The sequence below is a fragment of the Leucopleurus acutus genome (assembly GCF_964270905.1).
Source record: "Leucopleurus acutus genome assembly, chromosome: 15".
In the NCBI taxonomy this organism is placed as follows: domain Eukaryota; kingdom Metazoa; phylum Chordata; class Mammalia; order Artiodactyla; family Delphinidae; genus Leucopleurus; species Leucopleurus acutus.
The window spans coordinates 83,403,992-83,422,669 of NC_139157.1; the positions used below are offsets into that span (position 1 = coordinate 83,403,992).

General features: G+C 40.9%; 1 protein-coding gene across 1 annotated transcript in view; it reads right to left on the reverse strand.

Moving 5' to 3' along the window:
• Window positions 1-18,678, reverse strand: part of ADGRB3 (adhesion G protein-coupled receptor B3) — a gene marked incomplete at both ends in the record, with an annotated part of 785,802 nt that overhangs the window by 420,606 nt on the left and 346,518 nt on the right. Inside the window, 2 exons of the mRNA XM_082855783.1 lie at window positions 8,870-8,976; window positions 9,330-9,431. Of these exons, the coding sequence (XP_082711909.1) occupies window positions 8,870-8,976; window positions 9,330-9,431 (209 nt within the window). The remainder of the gene's footprint in view (window positions 1-8,869; window positions 8,977-9,329; window positions 9,432-18,678) is intronic.

Genomic DNA, 18,678 nt, shown 5'->3' on the forward strand with positions numbered 1-18,678 from the left:
CACTGACTTTCTTATGTAAAATAGTCCCCAAACTTTATTCCCTATGTTGGCACTTTGTTAAGCTCCTCCAACATATCACAGTTTGGAATTATTTTGTCTCTTTTCCTGCCTACTTTATTTTGTATTTGTTGTGTGTGTCATATTCAAGTTGCATCCTTGGGTCCTTACACTGTGTTGCATCTAGTTAAAGCCCAGCAGATATTTGTAGAATAACTAATGAGTAGCTGAATGGATGGATGAATGATTAAATAATAGAGTACACTTTGCCTTATAATATTTTCCTTCGGCATTAGCCTGAACATAATTATCTGTACAAGTATATTCCGTTAAATCATCCCATGAATAAGTTTCAAGTCAGTGGATTTCAATGCCTAAAACTAATTCTAACATTTCTTCACCAAGTCACAATAATCCATAATAAGGGAGAAGCTTACAAATCTTCTGGGATTTATAGATATAATCAGTAATATGTTGTGCATTTTTAAAAAAGAGGAAATAAAGTATAATTTTAGAAGTATTTCATTATACAGCTTTGTAATAGACTCCCTTAAAATTCCCTGGGAAACACTATCATATGTGCCTAAAGATTTTTTTTTATATTTTATAATACAGTGAAAATTTATCAGTTTAGTAAAGTGTAGTAATTCCTGTAAGGCCAATGTGTTTGCCACTACAACTAGAAAAAAACATAAATTACGAAAATCATATTCTTCAAGCTCGCAGAGCTTCAGTGAGCTATGGATGAGATGAACTAAGTTTCCAGAAAGAAGAGATTCTTTCTGAGGTAGGCAAACAATTTCAGCCAGCTGTTATTTTTCCCCTTAGGAATGTTTGCTAAATTTTGGCAAAAAGTGAGGGGAAGGTGTGGCCAAGGCAGAGGACTTCTAGGGTGGAAAGAGAAACTAATGTTCTTTGGTTGCTCAGGGCTGAAGAACTATAACGGAAATTGTAGGATCCCTAAATATCTTACTGGGATTTCTCTCCATGAGACATTGGCTGGATTTTTGGAATGTGTAGGAAGCTGAAGAGTTAGGATAAGCACTTGTAAAAAGCAGAGTGCAGTTTTCTCCATCCTTGTAAGTAGGCATTTAGAAACAAACGCCTAGTGAGGGAGGAGTCCAGCTTTAAGTAACCAGATGCCTCCCACTCAAGACATTTGATGTATTTGAAGTTGCCTGGGCAGAAATCCTGGACACTCTAAAGGGCAGAGCTGAATCTTCTACAGTTTCTCAGGGCTGATAGGATGGGCACACATGAGCTCCCTATCCAAAGCGTATAAGACACAGTGGAAAAAGGGAGACTAAGGGGATGTGGTAGTCTGATGAAAACTGCAAAACATCTTGACCCAGATGAATCCTTGGCTGCTTTAAAGTTCCTGCTCCTCATTATGTCTGAAAAAGTGGGAATGCTTTTTGGTGGGCATCAACACTGTCCCAAAATCCTACATTTGTTTTACACAATGACTGAGATTTAATTAAAAATTACTAGGGCTTCCCTGGTGGCACAGTGGTTAAGAATACGCCTGCCAATGCAGCAGTCATGGGTTCAAGCCCTGGTCCTGGAAAATCCCACATGCCGCGGAGCAGCTAAGCCCATGCTCCACAACTAATGAGTCTGTGCTCTAGAGCCCGTGAGCCACAACTACTGAGCCTGTGAGCCACAACTACTGAGCCTGTGAGCCACAACTACTGAGCCCACAAGCCACCACTACTGCAGCCCACACACCTAGAGCCTGTGCTCCACAACAAGAGAAGTCACTTCAATGAGAAGCCTGTGCAGCACAACGAAGAGTAGCCTCTGCTCACCGCAACTAGAGAAAGCCCGCATGCAGCAACAAAGACCCAATGCAGCCAAAAATAAATAAATACATTTATTTTTAAAAATTTACTACATATGTCAGATGATGTAACTGATGAAAGAAAACAAAACAAGCCCTTCACAGATTATCCATCTTAGATTTTGCTGAAAAGAAATTTTAAATGACTGGTTAAAATGTTAAAGAAAACAGAGAAGAGAAGAACAAAATAAAATTTGTCCACTCTCTGATGGAGAATTCTAATAGAGTTGAAATGTTAAAAAAAAAGAAACCAACTTAAAATAAAATGTATATTATAGACCAGGAGTTAGTGAACTACAGCCCGTGGGCCAAATTCAGCCCATTGCCTGTTTTTGTAAAAGTTTTATGGGAACCCAGCCATGTTCACTAATTGTCTATAGTTCCTCTTGTGTTACAACACCAGAGTTGAGTGTTTAGAACAGACACCATATGGAATATAAAGTCTAAAATATTCTCTATCTTGTCCTTGAAATACATTGTAAACTTTGACATACGAATTGCTTAAAATACCAAGATTTAATTAACATCTTCCTTCCAAATTTTTTTTCAATCAGCTCCTTCAGGGTAGATAGCATTGAATAAATGTGAGCTATACGAACACTCAGTAAGCTCATCATTTTATTTAGGACCTCACGTTGAAAACTTTGGGATTGTGAAGTTGAACTCAGACGCCAAAACCTTAACATGTGGCCTTGAATAAATTAAGAGCCTTCTGTCCATTTTAAAGGAAATAATGTTTTTCAACGTTTCCTTGGCATTGTTGGATTCTGCAATAATTATTTGAGCTCTGGGAGTGAGGACTCTGACAAACCTGAAACTTGGCAACAGAAATAAGAAGGCAGCCATGCGCTGTGCCTTGAGTACTTAAAAGGAGGATGTCCACATTCTTTCATGAGAGGGCCAAGTAAGTAGAAATACATGTATATGAATGCCAAATTAATGTTGTAATTAATAACAATAATAGTTCACATTTATTGAATGTGCACTATAGGCTAGTAACAATTCCACTTAACTGGCCTTGGGTGAACTTCCCAAATTGGTATTTTTTAAAGAACTCCCACATGGTTATTATATCCAGCCAGGATTAAAAATCTACTGATCTAGCTTCTTCTTCCCGATTTCCCTATCACTTGCTGTGTTCTAACGTTCTACTGTTCTCTCTCTCTCCTAATAAACACTGACATCATACTGCAAAAAACTGGCAGAACAAATAACTTTTGTTCTCTCAGGCTCACTTACCTTTACTTAGGTGATGAATATTCAAAAATTAAAATCATCTGCTAGTTCCACTGGTTGGCTGGACCATAGCACTCGGTTCTTTGTGTTGCAATTGCTCATTAAAAACACAGTAAGACTTGTGCACTTTTCTGGCTCAAAATATATTTGGTGTAAACAAAACTATGGTGGCCATTGCTTTCTTCCTTTCCTCTAAATAAGCTGCAGTCATCAAATGTATTAGCCTCTTTTAGGCAATGTGTTTGGCATTTGTGCAACTAGGTGGTGGCCAACAAAGTGGGATGTGTGAGAAGTTTTGTTGCAATGCAGCAAAATTCGCCTGGAAGGTAGGGAATATGGGTTAATATAAAGCATGTGCTATGATGTGATTTCTTTGGTATTATGATTCCTACTCAAACGGTGTGAAACTTACAGGATTCAAGCTACCGTAAGACATGATGAATAGCTCAAAATGAGTCACAGTGGCCAGTATGAACTTCCATGCTAGTTGTTTTGAAACATCCCCTGTAGGACTATGAGTGTTTTGGAGTGATAAACTAAGAGTGTTACTTTAGACAAGAATGTTGACGGGTGATGTACTTCACTGGAACAGAGGGAGAATGAATGAAGTCAAGACCCCTTTTCCTGGGGTAACTGTTACTACTTAAAAAGAGACCACTAAGCTGAGTGACGTGAAGACTCTTCCCTGGAGGACCCGACGCCATGCAGCTGAGAGCCTTTCCCATTGCGGGGGACGGCAACTCCCCGCTCACGCTTGTCCAAAGACCTGTTGCCAGACCAGAGGTCACTGCCTCCTTCCTGGACTTTTCCAGGAGGGGTTTGTTACTCCCTCTTCTATTTTCACAACTCTGTGTTGAGTGCTTATTGTGTGCAATAAACTGAGTGATTCACTCACTCTTTGGTGTACCTCCAATCCTGTGTCACCTGCCCTCCTGCTGGGCCCTGCAAGAAGCAGCAAGTACATTCTCCACCCCAGCCTCTCTCTGTCTCTGCCTCTGTCTCCGTCTCACTCACCCTAACCTTCCACCTTAACTCTCTCTATCGTTCTCTCTCTCTCTCTAATTAACACTCATAAAAGTAGAGGAAAACTGGAGAAACAAGTTCTTAAACCACAATTCAAGCTCCTTGACATCCCATCCCACAAAATCAACCCTTCCATGACTAGACAGATCATTGCTCCAACTTCTGTATCTATTCATCTGCCAAATGACGTCTTGAAAAATAGAAACAGAGGTTATAAAGGACAGTGACCTCAAAGGACACATTTATACCAATTCTTCACATTTCCATGTGGAGGGACTTCTGCTAGGGGAATATCTGTGACCTTGTTCTAGAACTGTCTACCTGCAGAGGGCAACCATTCTTCTAGTTCTATGTCATCTGTCACTTCGGGTGTGTGTGTGTAGGCATGTATTTGTATGTGAATAAAAGAGAGAGAGAGAGAGAGAGAGAGAGAGAATGAGTGAGAGAGAGGACAGGGTGGGGGGGAAGAGAGAGAGAGAGAGGTACCCTGATTTTCCAGGTGTACCAGAGACAAGGCGGTCTGTTTGTTTAATTTGGGGAGGGGTGGGACTGGCCCCCTTGGTCCACAATATTCACCCATTTTCTCCAAATATTTTTCTAAGTAAAAGAGACACTATTCTTAATGTGCCTGAACTCTGTGCCTATTTCTCAATAGGTTCAGAAATTATTTCTACCTCGCTTGGTACAAAATTCAAAAAATATCCCAGAATATGAAATGAAATATTAACATATGGAAAAAACACATGAAATCTCCAAGAATCCCAGAGGAATTAAGCACTTTATTCCTCTAGCCTCACTTTTTTTAAACTGTGTGCATTTGTTTGTGACTTTTTTTTTAAATAAACAGCAGTTGGATCATAGTGTTTAATTTTGCATCTTACAGAGTTTCCGAGAGATTTCATGAATTTTAGCTTACTGAAATTCTTCTGCAGTGGCCAAGTAAGTTCATGAAGTAATGTCATAAATCACTCCACATTTCTAGATATTTTTGGGTTAGGAAAATTGCACATGAGGGATAATACTTATTAATTTCATGTGGTTAAAATTCACGAACATTAAATCTGGTACATCACCTTCTTAGAACTCTCCAGCTGCCAGCATCCCCCTCCTGATAAGAAAAGTGGCAGAGTCATTCTTTACACAAGCATCTATGGAATATCTAGAATATGCTTAGCATTGTGTTGGGCACTAGAGAAATGAAGATTAAAAGAAATGGTTTCTGTCCTCAAGGAATTCAATAAGTGTTCAGTACGACAGATTAGTGATTTTATATAGTAAACTCATTAATGACACCTTTCTGTCTATCTCAATTGGTTTATAAGTATGAGAGTTCATAGGACACACTCAACTAATGTTTGTTGATGATAAAATGTCATTTCAAACTTAGTCTTCATATATTTTATAAAATGGGCATATAAAATATTGTAATCTATGTGGGTATGTACATATATTGTAATCTATGTGGAAAACACAGATCTACTTATTTTAAATAATTATCTGCAGTAGGTGACAATTAACATTTAATGAGTTTTATGAATATAGAGTGGCAAGAAATGGAATCCCCCAAGGAAAATAGAATATTAAATTGTGAAATGACAAACTCTACTAGAGAAGAGGCAGAGTCTCCAAGGTAATTTAAGAATTTGTGGGAGACAGAACTATTCTACATCGTAAGCACTACCTAGTTTTGCTACTCAGGCAAAGTATGTGAAGCCACAAGAGTACAAGCATGCAAGCAAGGGGATTTTATTTCCACCTCCAAGTGACTTTTCAGAGTACACATGATGAGCTCGATATACTAGGTGACCATTCTTTAGGGCATACATTGGTCCTATACTTCCCTGAACTTGTAAAAGAGAAGACCATGGTCCCTAGGCAAGTACTAGAGGCATGTATGTATGGATGTATAAGTATGTATATATTTCTATATGTGTATATAAACAGAATTCATCAGCAAAAATACATGTGACATCTGGGACTTCCCTGGTGGCGCAGTGGTTAAGAATCGCCTGCCAATGCAGGGGACATGGGTTCGAGCCCTGGTCGGGAAGATCCCACATGCCGCGGAGCAACTAAGCCCATGCTCCACAACTACTGTGCCTGTGCTCTAGAGCCCATGAGCAACAACTGCTGAGCCCACGTGCCACAACTAATGAAGCCCGCAGGCCCTAAAGCCTGTGCTCCACAACAAGAGAAGCCACCGCAAGGAGAAGCCCACACACCTCAATGAAGAGTAGCCCCCACTCACCGCCACTAGAGAAAAGCCCACGTGCAGCAATGAAGACCCAACAACGAAGACCCAACACAGCCAAAATAAATAAATAAATAAACAAATTTATTTTTAAAAACCTCACGTGATTAAAAAAATAATACATGTGACATCAATCCTATCCATCCATCCATCCATCCATCCACTCAATTATCCACCTGCCTACCTACCTATCTATCCATTCATCTATATCTATCTGTATTTTTCCACATGAAGCGTTCAAGTTAATAACCTGTTGAGTTCTAAAATTTTACTCTTATGGAGATAATTTTTAACACAACCCATTTTCTTTACCTGTAGATATTAATACCTCAGAGTTACAAAGCCCTTTGCTTTGCAAACATCTCACATACAGTATCTCATCTACTTTTTCTCAAAACCTCCAGAGGTGCTAAGATGAGGCTACCGATTTCAGTTGCAAATAGCAAGCCAAGACTTGAGTGAGATCACATGACTTTTCCGAAGGACACACAACCAGAAGAAGGTGCCCCCGGCACCAGAATCTAGGGCAGAGGATTTCAAATCAAAGGCTCAGCAGGGAGTAAGGCCTCCAGAAAGGAGGTTAAGTTTTTGAACAGTTGTACCTGGGATGCAAATTTCACCCTTGCCTCAGGTAACTGGACTGCTCCCCAGCAGAGCTTCAACCTGGGGCAGGGATGCCCACTTGCAGGTTGTGGTGGGGACTGAAGTTAATTTGTGAAAGTGCCCAGCTGAGTGCTTGGTCCTCTGTGGAAGCTGAATGCCCTGAGGCTGCTCCTTATTCTACAAAATCACGCACTTGATTTCTGTCTGCAAGTCAGCACGGGCACGGACACATCGGCTGTCCAATCACTGACTGCGTGATTTCTATGCGACTCACAGTCCGAGACCATCTCTCCTGTTTCACTGAGTGTTTCTGTTTCTCTCCATTATCAGATGACCTGCATTCACAGAATGCAGACTCATTTAAATACTACTGTGCAAAACACTGAATTTAGGAAGGAAAAATTTTCTGCCAACAGCTGATATTATTCATTCTTAACAAATTTGTAAAAATTGACCTACGGTTTACTTAATCCATGCAATTATTCTCATATAAATTACCATAAATAAACAAGAACTAAATATGGATATTATTAGGATTAAGTAAACAGAGTCGAATGTCTAAAATTAGGGGAAAATAAAATTCATTAAAAATTAAATTCATAAGAAAGTCTTGGTTTTATATATATATATATATATATATATATATATATATTTACTTAATTCTAAAATATTTCAATTTTGAAAGAAATAAGGCTCAGTGAAGCCAAATATCACCAAATACTGATATGCACATAAATATATGTGAAACATATGTATTTGTGTGTAATCAGTATTTATGTATATATATAGAATAACATGTATGTATATATATGAATGTACATACACACAATAATAGAAGTAAGGGTCTGTGTAGCCAAATAATCATCAGTTTAATTACGGATTTGGTAAGTAAGCATATTAGACAGCATTTGGTTTTCAGATGTTTTTAAAACGTGCTTTTTGTTTTTCTGATAATCAAATACGTTTACTTCACTAAGAAGTGTTCTTATTGTACAAGCTACTTCTCCATCCACAAGCAAAAATGTTCTTTAGGATTTTTTTTTAAGAATCAGGCTTATTTGTGAGCAACTGTAAGAAGATGGAAAGAAAACATAAGCACAACAAAACTTCAAGGCTCTTAACTGAACAGCATCCCTGCCAACGTTGGGCTCTCCAGCGGCTCCGGCTTGTATTTTGTTCTGAACCCCGCGATGTTTGTTCATGCAGGAAGTTCTCTCGACTGCCAGGATGAATGACAACAGTCTCCGAAAATGACAATGACTTGCACTCGTAAAACACCAAGTGACACTTAACTGTGCTCGAAATATTCATTCGGCATACTCTGTGAATAATTCAATGATATGTGGGAGAAGAGGGGCTATTTGGGGAAATGTGTCCCATATAATGTTTTGCAAGCAGCTAATTTTCTCTGATACGATAACCCCTGTCTTTTTTTTTTTTTTTTTTTTTTTGGTGTCTTAATGTCAAAATGCAGTGAGAAATTTGATACCTACATGACACAGCTTTATCATTTCCCACCTACTAAAGTTCTAAAGAATTTAATTTTAAAATGTACGGTGTTTTGAAATGTCTTATGTGCTATGTAACACAGATTTGTGCCAATCATAATACATAGTTTAACTCTTATAGATAAGCCTGCGTAGCCGATTTTATTCACGCCTTTCCCTCATTGGACAAGGAATCCATTCATTTAAATAGCAGGATCCAAGCAGGATCCACAAACCCCAAACCCTAGGAACAAAACTCTTTAGCACCGACTTCTAAAAATTAGCTTTCTAGCACAGCCTGTTTTCCTTCAGGCATTTTTTTTTTTCAGAGATTTTACTGATTTGATTGTATAGCAGAAGATTAAATTCTCACACAGCGATCATTAGCAAAAAATAAACAGAGCAAGTACTAAAGCTGGCTTTTGCACCTACTGAATGCTGCAAGTGTCTGTACTCATTTGATATGCATCTTGCAAAGCTCGGCTGTTCCCAGAAGGCCACTCCGTGAAGACTGAGCGAGCAGCGTCTGCTAGCGGTGCCTGCAAGTCACAAAAACAGAGAGCTTTACGACAGGGAGGCTGCGAGGAGACACAGAACTGGGAGGCGGGCTGAAAACCTGGGTTTGTACATTTTCTCGCTTTTAACAAACATGCATGTGACATGGTTACTTTGATCATTTTTTACAATGCATATTAGTCACACGGAGAAACCACTGCATCATCAAGATTTTCCAGGTCTCTTCGTTGTCTCCACTTAGGAAGCCCTTTACTAAAATTGTTTCATTAACTGCTTATTGGACAGATTGATTTTTGGATATAGGACAAAGCATGGTGAGGAACACAGCATGCTGCTCTTGGTGGGTGGTCAACTTTGGAGGGTTATCCTACATTACCTGTGGCATTCAGTGGGCACTGATTGAAGGCCAAGTCTCCTGCTGGAGTCCTTTTCCACACCGTCGACATCAGGTAATCCTCTGGGCATATTTCATAAGGTGCTGCAATTCAGAACAGAGGGACTTGAATGCCGGTGGTGTTTATTTTTTAAATGTTGGCAATAAGCAATCCTGAAACGTACCTCTGTGACTGCAGAGAGTTTTCATTTCTTAAAAGTGTACTGTTTACTGAAATGTCAGAGATGTCTTCAGAAACAAAACACCACTAGCTTTCATTTCATTATCTACAAAATCCTCACAGAAATGTACTTTCTTTGGAAAGTGCTTACCGTGCAGGCTTTTTAAAAAGGTCATTTGGATTTGCCTATAAATTGAACATTATATTCAAGCATATACATAAAAATCTTTCCAGTATTCACCTATATTCATAAAGTGTGGGGATGTCATACAATAAAGTGATTTCTAATAAACTGAAAGCCATATCAGAATTATTAACTGTAGGTGATACAAGTAAATAAAGGGCAAAAATACGTAACTTTTCATTTCTTCATATAAGTATGATGCCAATCATACTACATTATATAAAAATTAACAGATTTTACCTTTTAGCCTTATGCTTTTCAAAAGTTCCATTTGATTATTGAGGTGAGAAAGTTAAAGGGAATTGCAAGAATAATAGATGTACACCAGAAATATGTTCATGGAAAGCCAAAGAATTCATGAAAGAGGAAGGTCTGTCTGGGCTTCCCTGGTGGCGCAGTGGTGGAGAGTCCGCCTGCCGATGCAGGGGACACGGGTTCATGCCCCAGTCCGGGAAGATCCCACATGCCGCGGAGCGGCTGGGCCCATGAGCCATGGCGGCTGAGCCTGCGCGTCCAGAGCCTGTGCTCCGCAACGGGAGAGGCCACAGCAGTGAGAGGCCCGCGTACCGCAAAAAAAAAAAAAAAAAAGGTCTGTCTATGTTGCATCAAACCTGAAGGAACACATTAGTCCTTTCTCCAGACAGAACTTCTGTTGTGCTTTCACACAGAACTGCCATTTATATGTTCTGATATTTGTCCTCACAACTTGCCCGGAATAAGTTGGGTCCTCTCATCTCTGTATCTTGCACTTAAAGGTGTGTCTGACACACAGAAGTTGTTCAAAGTTGAGTGAATACATGAATGACTATATGGCTATAGAAATACCTTTAGTAAGTAAACAAGGACCTACAAAATAACAAGTATCTAATATATACAGGAGTGTGATGTCCAGGGAGCAATTTCTTCCTTTGGGGACAACATACTATTTAACCCATGCTAGTCTAATTCTACTGAAACTAATTCTACTTCAGAATGTATGACCTCATTAGGACCCATTACAGCTGTTAGTAGGTGAAGAATGCAGCTTGAGACATTGCCATCTTGAAATAATATTCACTTTATGATTACCTGAAATAAGATGAGTGGTTGAAACTCGTGGGCATTCAGAACTGAGAGTGGCACTGAAGATCACCTAATCCACTTCCTTCTTCTTTACCAATGGGGGCACCAGGGCCCCCAAAGAAGAGGCTTGTCTAAGGCAATGGAGCTGGTGGAGGTATCAGCAGAACTGGATTCTAGAACCCTGACTCCTGCACACTCTCTTCACTACGTTCACCAGGCCCGTCTTCATAAATATCCCCTCCTCACCCATCAGTGATCTCCTACTGGCCAAACCCAACACGCTCACCTCGGTCATCACTCACTAAAGCTTCCCTGCAGTACTTTTTTTTTTTTTTTTGCGGTGCGCGGGCCTCTCACTGTTGTGGCCTCTCCCGTTGCGGAGCACAGGCTCCGGACGCGCAGGCTCAGCGGCCATGGCTCACGGGCCCAGCCGCTCCGCGGCATGTGGGATCCTCCCGGACCGGGGCACGAACCCGTGTCCCCTGCATCAGCAGGCGGACTCCCAACCACTGCGCCACCAGGGAAGCCCCCTGCAGTACTTTTTATATTGACTTCCCCCTCCTCCTTGGAAATCCTTTCTTTAGGGTCTTAGAAAGCTCTTCTCTCTCAGGCCTCCACCAAGCACTTGGACCATTCTTTCTCCCTATCTCATTCCCTGCATCCTTTGCAGAATCATCCACTCCTTACATTTTCCTTATGTTAAAGGCTTTCCTTAGATAATTTCAAACCTTTAATGACAGTAATAGCATTGAGCCCTTATTAACAGTCTTACATGAATGGGCTCATTTAATTTTCCCCAACAACTTTATAAGTCAGACACTATTAGCCCCATTTATCAAAAGGGAAAACAGGCAGGCACAGAGAGGTGAATTGATATATTTTTTCAGATTCCAAATATATAAAATTTTAATTTATATTAAAAGGCAGGGTGTAAAGTGCTACAATTCTCCAGCAACTTCCTTCTTTTATGCCACATCAAAAAAGTAATCTCCAAAATGAAGAGTAATCCCATAACTTGCTGCATAAAATTTTCCATGGTTCTCCAGTTATCTGACAGGATAAAGAGGACTGTTCGCTGTGATGAAATGGTCCTTCCAGCAAGCCCTAACCTCGCTCTCCAATTATGATCCACATTTATTGTCCCATGGACCAGCCACACAAAACTAACTGTCATCCTCCAGATACCCCATACCAATTTATACTCCCTAACTTTGCAAAAGCTATATCCTCTACTTAAAATACCCTCTCTCCTCCTTGTTTTTCTGTTTGTTTGCTTGTTGTTAGTAATATTCCTGTATATCATTAAAACACATATTAACTGGTGTATTCTCTGGGGGACCTCCCTCGGTACCTCAGTCATTGAATATACAAGTATTATATCTCTTCTCACAATGGATGGAGAACATCTGGTTACAGTGTGAACCTCCTCAATTCCTAAAGTTTGCCCTTTAGGAGACCAATTATGTTTTACTTTATTTCTCTTTAATCTGCTGTAAGGAACTGCTAAGCTGTCTAGCACATAGTGGGTGTTCAGAACATGCTTGTCGAGTACATCAGTTCTACTGAGGAAACAATATAATAGACTAGCCCATCCAGTAGAACTTTCTGCCGTGACGGAAGTGGGAATTTCACTGTCCAATACGGTGGCGTCTAGTCAATGTGGCAATCGAGCACTTGAAATGTGGCAAGCAAGACTGAGAACTGAGTTTTAAAGATATCTATTTGAATTAATGTAAGTTGAAATTTTAAAAGCTACCCCACTGCACAATAGAACAGATGATAATTGTGTTTCTGTAAATGTAAACAAAAACTATCACAGAATATGAAAAGGAAACTTATAATACATGTTAAAACTCACAAAATGCATCATGCATAGTTTATTCCATAGTTGAATTCTATAAAATTAATTAATCCGATATAATTCTATAGAATTAATTAATTAATTAACCTGATGTTACTATGACACTTGAGTATTCTTTTTGTTTATCTATATCCAACTTCTGCTTATGGTTTCCCTCATTAACTCTTCCTTTGTAATCTTTCACTTCACTTGTACTTTTTTTCTGTTTTCAAACAATTTCTTCAGTTCCACTGATGTTGAAGTACATTTTGTAAAACTTGTTGCTATAGCTATCAGGGTTTTTTTTTTTTTTTTTTTTTTTTTCTGATTCAGGCTTGACATAAGCCAATGAAGGAGGAATTTGCACCCGGAGGTCTTCATTTCCATGTATGCTTTCAGAAAGCTTTCCACACGTATTGTTTTGGGTTTTTTTCGTTATCCATTCATCTGTTTTTGTGGGGGTTTTTGGAATTCTTTTCTTTTGTTTTGAATTTTATTTTATTTATTTTTTTATACAGCAGGTTCTTATTAGTTATCCATTTTATACATATTAGTGTATACATGGCGATCCCAGTCTCCAAATTCATCACCCCCCCCCCACCTTGGACACGTATTGTTATTCCCACAAGAGCACCCTGCCCCCGCCGACCTTAGGGTCAGAAAACCTGGTAATTGCAACCGTTCACCACTAGATGGCACGGGTGAGCCAACAGGGTGCGCTGTTTACCGGGCCCACACCTGGAACTGATGAGGTTCAAAATCACGGCAGGATATGGGTGACCGCTCCACTGTTATTAAAGGTATACCACGTGGGGGAGGGTTCTTCTTTCCATGTAAGTACAACGCTGAGCCATGAAAGGAGCGTCAGCTACAAGGCGCCTCAGTCTGGCCCCTTCCTCAGCTCCCCCCGTCCACTCTCACTGCCTCCCGGGGGCTTCTCCAACTCCAGGAGGACCCTCACCCCACAGCCTGTGCACCTGTTCTTTCTGCCCAGGACACGTCTCCCCCTTCCCTCCCTAAACCTCCTCGTGGCTCCTGTCTGCTGCCCTCAAGCTCTTCTGGAATCCCGCCTTCTCACCCCAGCCCTTCCTCTGCGGGGCTGTTCTCCAAGACACCCCTCACCGTGCACTGCTACACGGTGTCCTCCCTTATTTATTAGTAGTAGTATTATTAGCCTCCTGCTAGAATGTGAGCGCCATGAAGACGGGGCTTTTTCTGTTTTGTTTCGTTCTTAACGGCACATAGCACTTATAGGTCCTGGTAAATGATAGTGGGAACTATAGACACACATGTACTTTTAACCAAAAACTACCAAATACGTTCAGAAGATCTATTTTTCCAGTATGCCAGCACTTAAGATGACAGAGAATGAGGATGATTTTGCAAAGTACTGAGGACTCTGTGTGTGTGTGTGTATGTGTGTGTGTGTGTGTGTGAAATAGGCCAGAAGTAGGTAGTCATTTTCATTTAAGAGCAGTAAGACAGAGAAGTTAGCTACAATAGGTTTCCTAAAAATTAGCCAAAATGGGTTTCCATGGTACTGGATATTTACAAAAGTTGACCTTGTAGGACTGTGCCTGACTTGGTAAGGGTCCAGGAGACCCTGTTCAGAAGCCCCTGATATGAACTGCATACATCCTAACTGGTCAAGGAAGAAGCTGATTGAACAGTTATTTTTCCAACCACACCACTCAAGTAAGTATTAGTTCCCATTTACCTGGTGACAATCAATGTGAGGTACTTTAACCAGACCAAAAAAAAAAAAAAAACAGTAATTGTTTTAAACCTAGAGAAGTCAGCAAACTTTGTTTTCTCCTCTAAATGCATGAAACTTTGGATTCGTCATGCTTCTTGTAGATAGAAACTCAGTACACAAATGATAAGAAGGGAAGATAACAGAGGAATCAGAGGTTCAAAGTTGCAAATCGGTTCAGGATTTTCAGCTTTTTAGAAGGAATGTCAAATCCTGCAGCTGCTTTAAATATTTCATCAAAGGTGATTTGGCATCTTTGAAGATTAAATCTTAAAAAAAAAATTAGTTCAGAAAATAGGTCTATTTCTGCTCATATCCAAAGCAAAAGAGCCTAGATATTAAAATGACAATTTATTTTCTTCCATCTCAGGTTTATGAAGTCCCCAGGGGTGAGAAACTTCCTGGGGTCTTCTCAGTGGCAGGAATGGAACTCATTCATTCTACAAATACTTGGGCTCCTATCATGTGCCAGTCTCCTTGGGAAGTAGTACACAAAAAAGGACTAGACAGAGCCTCTCAACTCCAAGATGTCGAGGGCCACAGAAGTAGAGACATTACAGTGCCGTCAGCCTTCCACTATGATCAGAGGAGTCCCAGTTGCTCTAGGGGTACTTTAGGGGCGAGCAGGCCAGCAGAGGATTTCCAGAAGGATGTCCAAGTTGAGATATGAAGGACAAGGGGGGAGTCAACCAACAAGGATGGGCAACTGTGCCACACGTGGCAAGACCCGGGGCAAGGAGAGCCTGGTCCATCCAAGGCATTGGGAACATCTCCCCTGGGAGAGCTGAGGCTGGACAGAGGTGGGTCACTGCAGGAGGAGGAGGGGGTGAGGGTGACGATGTAAACTAGGGGTGTGAACTTAAGGGCGAGGGAAATAGATGCCATGTTTTGAATGTTGTCCCGGCAGATTGGAGAGTGGGTTGCAGGCGAGTGAGACGGACGTCAAGGAGGCCTGTGACGATCGAAAGGGTGTAACTGGGGAAGAAGGGCTGTGGAGTCACAGGAAGTGGCTGCAGGAAGTGGGTGGATTCCAAATGTGTTTAGGAGGAGGGATGGGCTCAGCTCCAGGGCAGGTGTAGGAGGTGAGGACGAGAGACGGAGTAAAGATGAAACTCAGGTATCCAGGGAGAGAGTCTGATGTGCTCTACCCTGAGTGACAGCACACGGGGAGGATATGGCTTGGGAGAGAAGATGCTGAAAACAGTTCTGAGCGTGAGCTATCTGAGCGCATCCTGGTATCAAAACGCTGGCTGGTGTATGGCACGAAAGTGCAGGAGAGAAGCAAAAGCTAGAGATAGAGATTTGTGTTAATGTTGTTTTTGGGTTTTTTTCTGTTTAATGCTACCTGCGTGCACTTTGTAAATTAGAAAATGTATAATTAGCTCAGGCCATGCTGCTGTGCTCAAAATAAAAACGTATTATTATGTAGCAATATGAAGCACTTGTTTTTTTATGCCTCAGCAAAATGGAACCACGACTCTGTTCATCAGCTGAAAGATCCCACTGTTTGCTCTCACTAGTGCAAAGATATAAAAACCCATCTAAGATACAACTGTAGTTGAAGGCACAAGTATGCAGTTAGCGTGCACCCTTAAAACAAGGTGGCAATTACCTAGTGATTAGCTGTTAATCTGTCTATTCAAACTGATTTTCTGTCTCTTAAAAATAGCAAAAATTATACAGGGCTTAAATTAATTTGATGTGGAAAATTAGTTTTCATCACTTATGCTAGAATTTCAGCATTAAAGAGAAATTGATTCCAAACTGTAGAGGTGCAGGCAGAAAAAGAAAAGAAAAAAATATGCACGATGCATGACCCCGTATTTCAAATTTCACTTGCTGCCAATTCATTAATTCTTATGTTTTGGGAACCCCCTGTGCTGGGGGGGACAGAGGTAAATAAGACAGATTCAGCCTCTGTGCTCACATAGTGTACAGCTCTAATTCAGCAGTGGAGCTTACACATGTGAAGACTTCATGCAGCTACTAATAAGGCTGAAGGGAAAAAGAGGGGTGTTCATCAGATGTGTTTCGTAATAGCCTTCCTTCTATAGAGAAGGATCGTTATCAGTATCAAGTTGCTACACCGTTACAACAGCAATATTTACACATACTATGAACTAGGCAATCTTCTAAGCGCATTAAATATTTTCATTCAAATAATTGTCATAACCTTTAAAGTGGATGCAGTTATTGTCATCCCTGTAAACATGGGCAAAACAAGGCAGAGAGAGATCCCTCAGTGAGGGGGTGGTGGACCTCAGTCCATCAAACAGCTCTCTCGGCCCATTTTCAGAGAATGTTACACCATCTCTAAGCATTTGTTGCACTAAAATAAGTACATAAGTATTTTGCAAAAATTTGTTTCTAAGTCTGGAAGTCAGCAAACCACGAACTTTGAATTCCCTAGCGAACAGTGTGCATTTCAGGTTGCCCGTTTGAGCACTTGGTCTGACAATGTGTTATACATAACACACACCCCAAAATTCTGAATTAGTATTTTTTAAATTCTATATTTCAACTTAGACAAGGTCGCCCTACTTCCAACTTGTTAGCAAAGTTAAATAATAATTTAAAAGATAGCTAGCTTTAACTGTGGGGAATAACTCTTAAGTAACTATCCTTGCATGAGACAAAGTTTTACACTGGAGCACCCGTGAGGTTTGTGCTGTGCTTACTTGCCTTTTTACATCATTTTCGGAACTGCTGAGGAAAACAGCACTCCACAGCCTTCCCCAGGTCACGGTGGATGGAACAGATGATAACATCTGGAGGTACATTAGGGTGATGGGCAAGGCTACTTCAGGCTCGAGGCCATGAGCCACGGCCTCCTGTCTTGTGAGCTGCCTTAAGGCCTTAAGAATCCCTCTTTGGGGGCTTCCCTGGTGGCGCAGTGGTTGAGAGTCCGCCTGCTGAGGCAGGGGACACGGGTTCGTGCCCCGGTCCAGGAAGATCCCACATGCCGTGGGGCGGCTGGGCCCGTGAGCCATGACCGCTGAGCTTGTGCGTCTGGAGCCTGTGCTCTGCAGCAGGAGGGGCCACAACAGTGAGAGGCCCGAGTACCGCAAAAAAAAAAAAAAAAAAAAGAATCCCTATTTGGACAAACCTGGGACCCATGCTAGGCCGACAAAATGGCTCCGAGGCCACCTTGAGGAACTCTGGCCTAAAAGAATAAGCTGGGCTGAGATCTGGGGAAACTGAGTAACCTACTATACAGAAACTTACATATTTTTTTACTCCCAACATCTCGATGATTTATTTCTAAAGAAGGAAGGATCGTGCCACAAATTGTAACTACAAAATAAAAATAGTAGATGTGCTAAAAATGTCTATTCAAATTCTAAGTAATCTAACAGCATTCTGAAAGAGTAAAGTAAGATTATAAAATGTATTACTATCATAGTCATTTTGAAGTGTATTCACATGCTTTTGCACAGATGATTTCATTAGTCCAGTTATAGATTTTATGATATGGAATAAATACATTCAAAAGAGCATATATCTAAGGACCTGCTACAGTCAATGCAGAGTAGGGGATTTGGAAGGTGAAAATATATAGCTCATTTGCAATAAGCTGGAATTCTAGCTAAGAGGTATATATATATATAAAATAAAATATAATAGCAATATATAATAAGGAAGCACAAAGCAAGTTTATAAGGGTTCAGAAAAGAAAGAGCACCCATGCAATTGTGGAAGAAAGAATGCTTAAGTGAGAAGACAACTTCTAATGGCTTGGGCTCCCAAGATGCTCCTATTTCAGTAGGTGAAGATGAGGGCCCAGGACACTAGGGGAGTCCAGGTGAATAGGAGGGCAAGCAACAGAGAAAGGACAGACTACGTGCCTCTCGAGCCAGGAACCAGAGACTGCGTCTGCTTGGTTGCTTTACATACAAAGATTTGCCGTATGTACAAATGAGCCACTGATGAGGACACTCCTGTACCCAGGATCTCAGTATGCGCGGAATCGGGCAGGGAACCAGAAGCCACGGAAGTTTTTTAATGAGCGAGTCACATGACTAAGGCCATGGATAGGGGAGAATCATCAGATAAGAACCTATGTGGAAGAGGTTAGATAATGGGGTTGATGTCATAATATGGGTAATGGACATAGGAGACCTGCACTGCACTTTAATCACTCTAATCTAAAGTATTCTATCACTGCATCCTTGAAACAATCCCCTGGGCATGTATCATTATCTCATTTAACATATGAGGACAGAGGCCCAAGCCAACCTTGGTTTGACCACACTCCCCAGACTCTTTCTGCTGGAAGGCAGTGTCCGGGGGAGGAGAAAGCAGGGCCCCAGGAGGAAAGACTTGGCCCAGGTG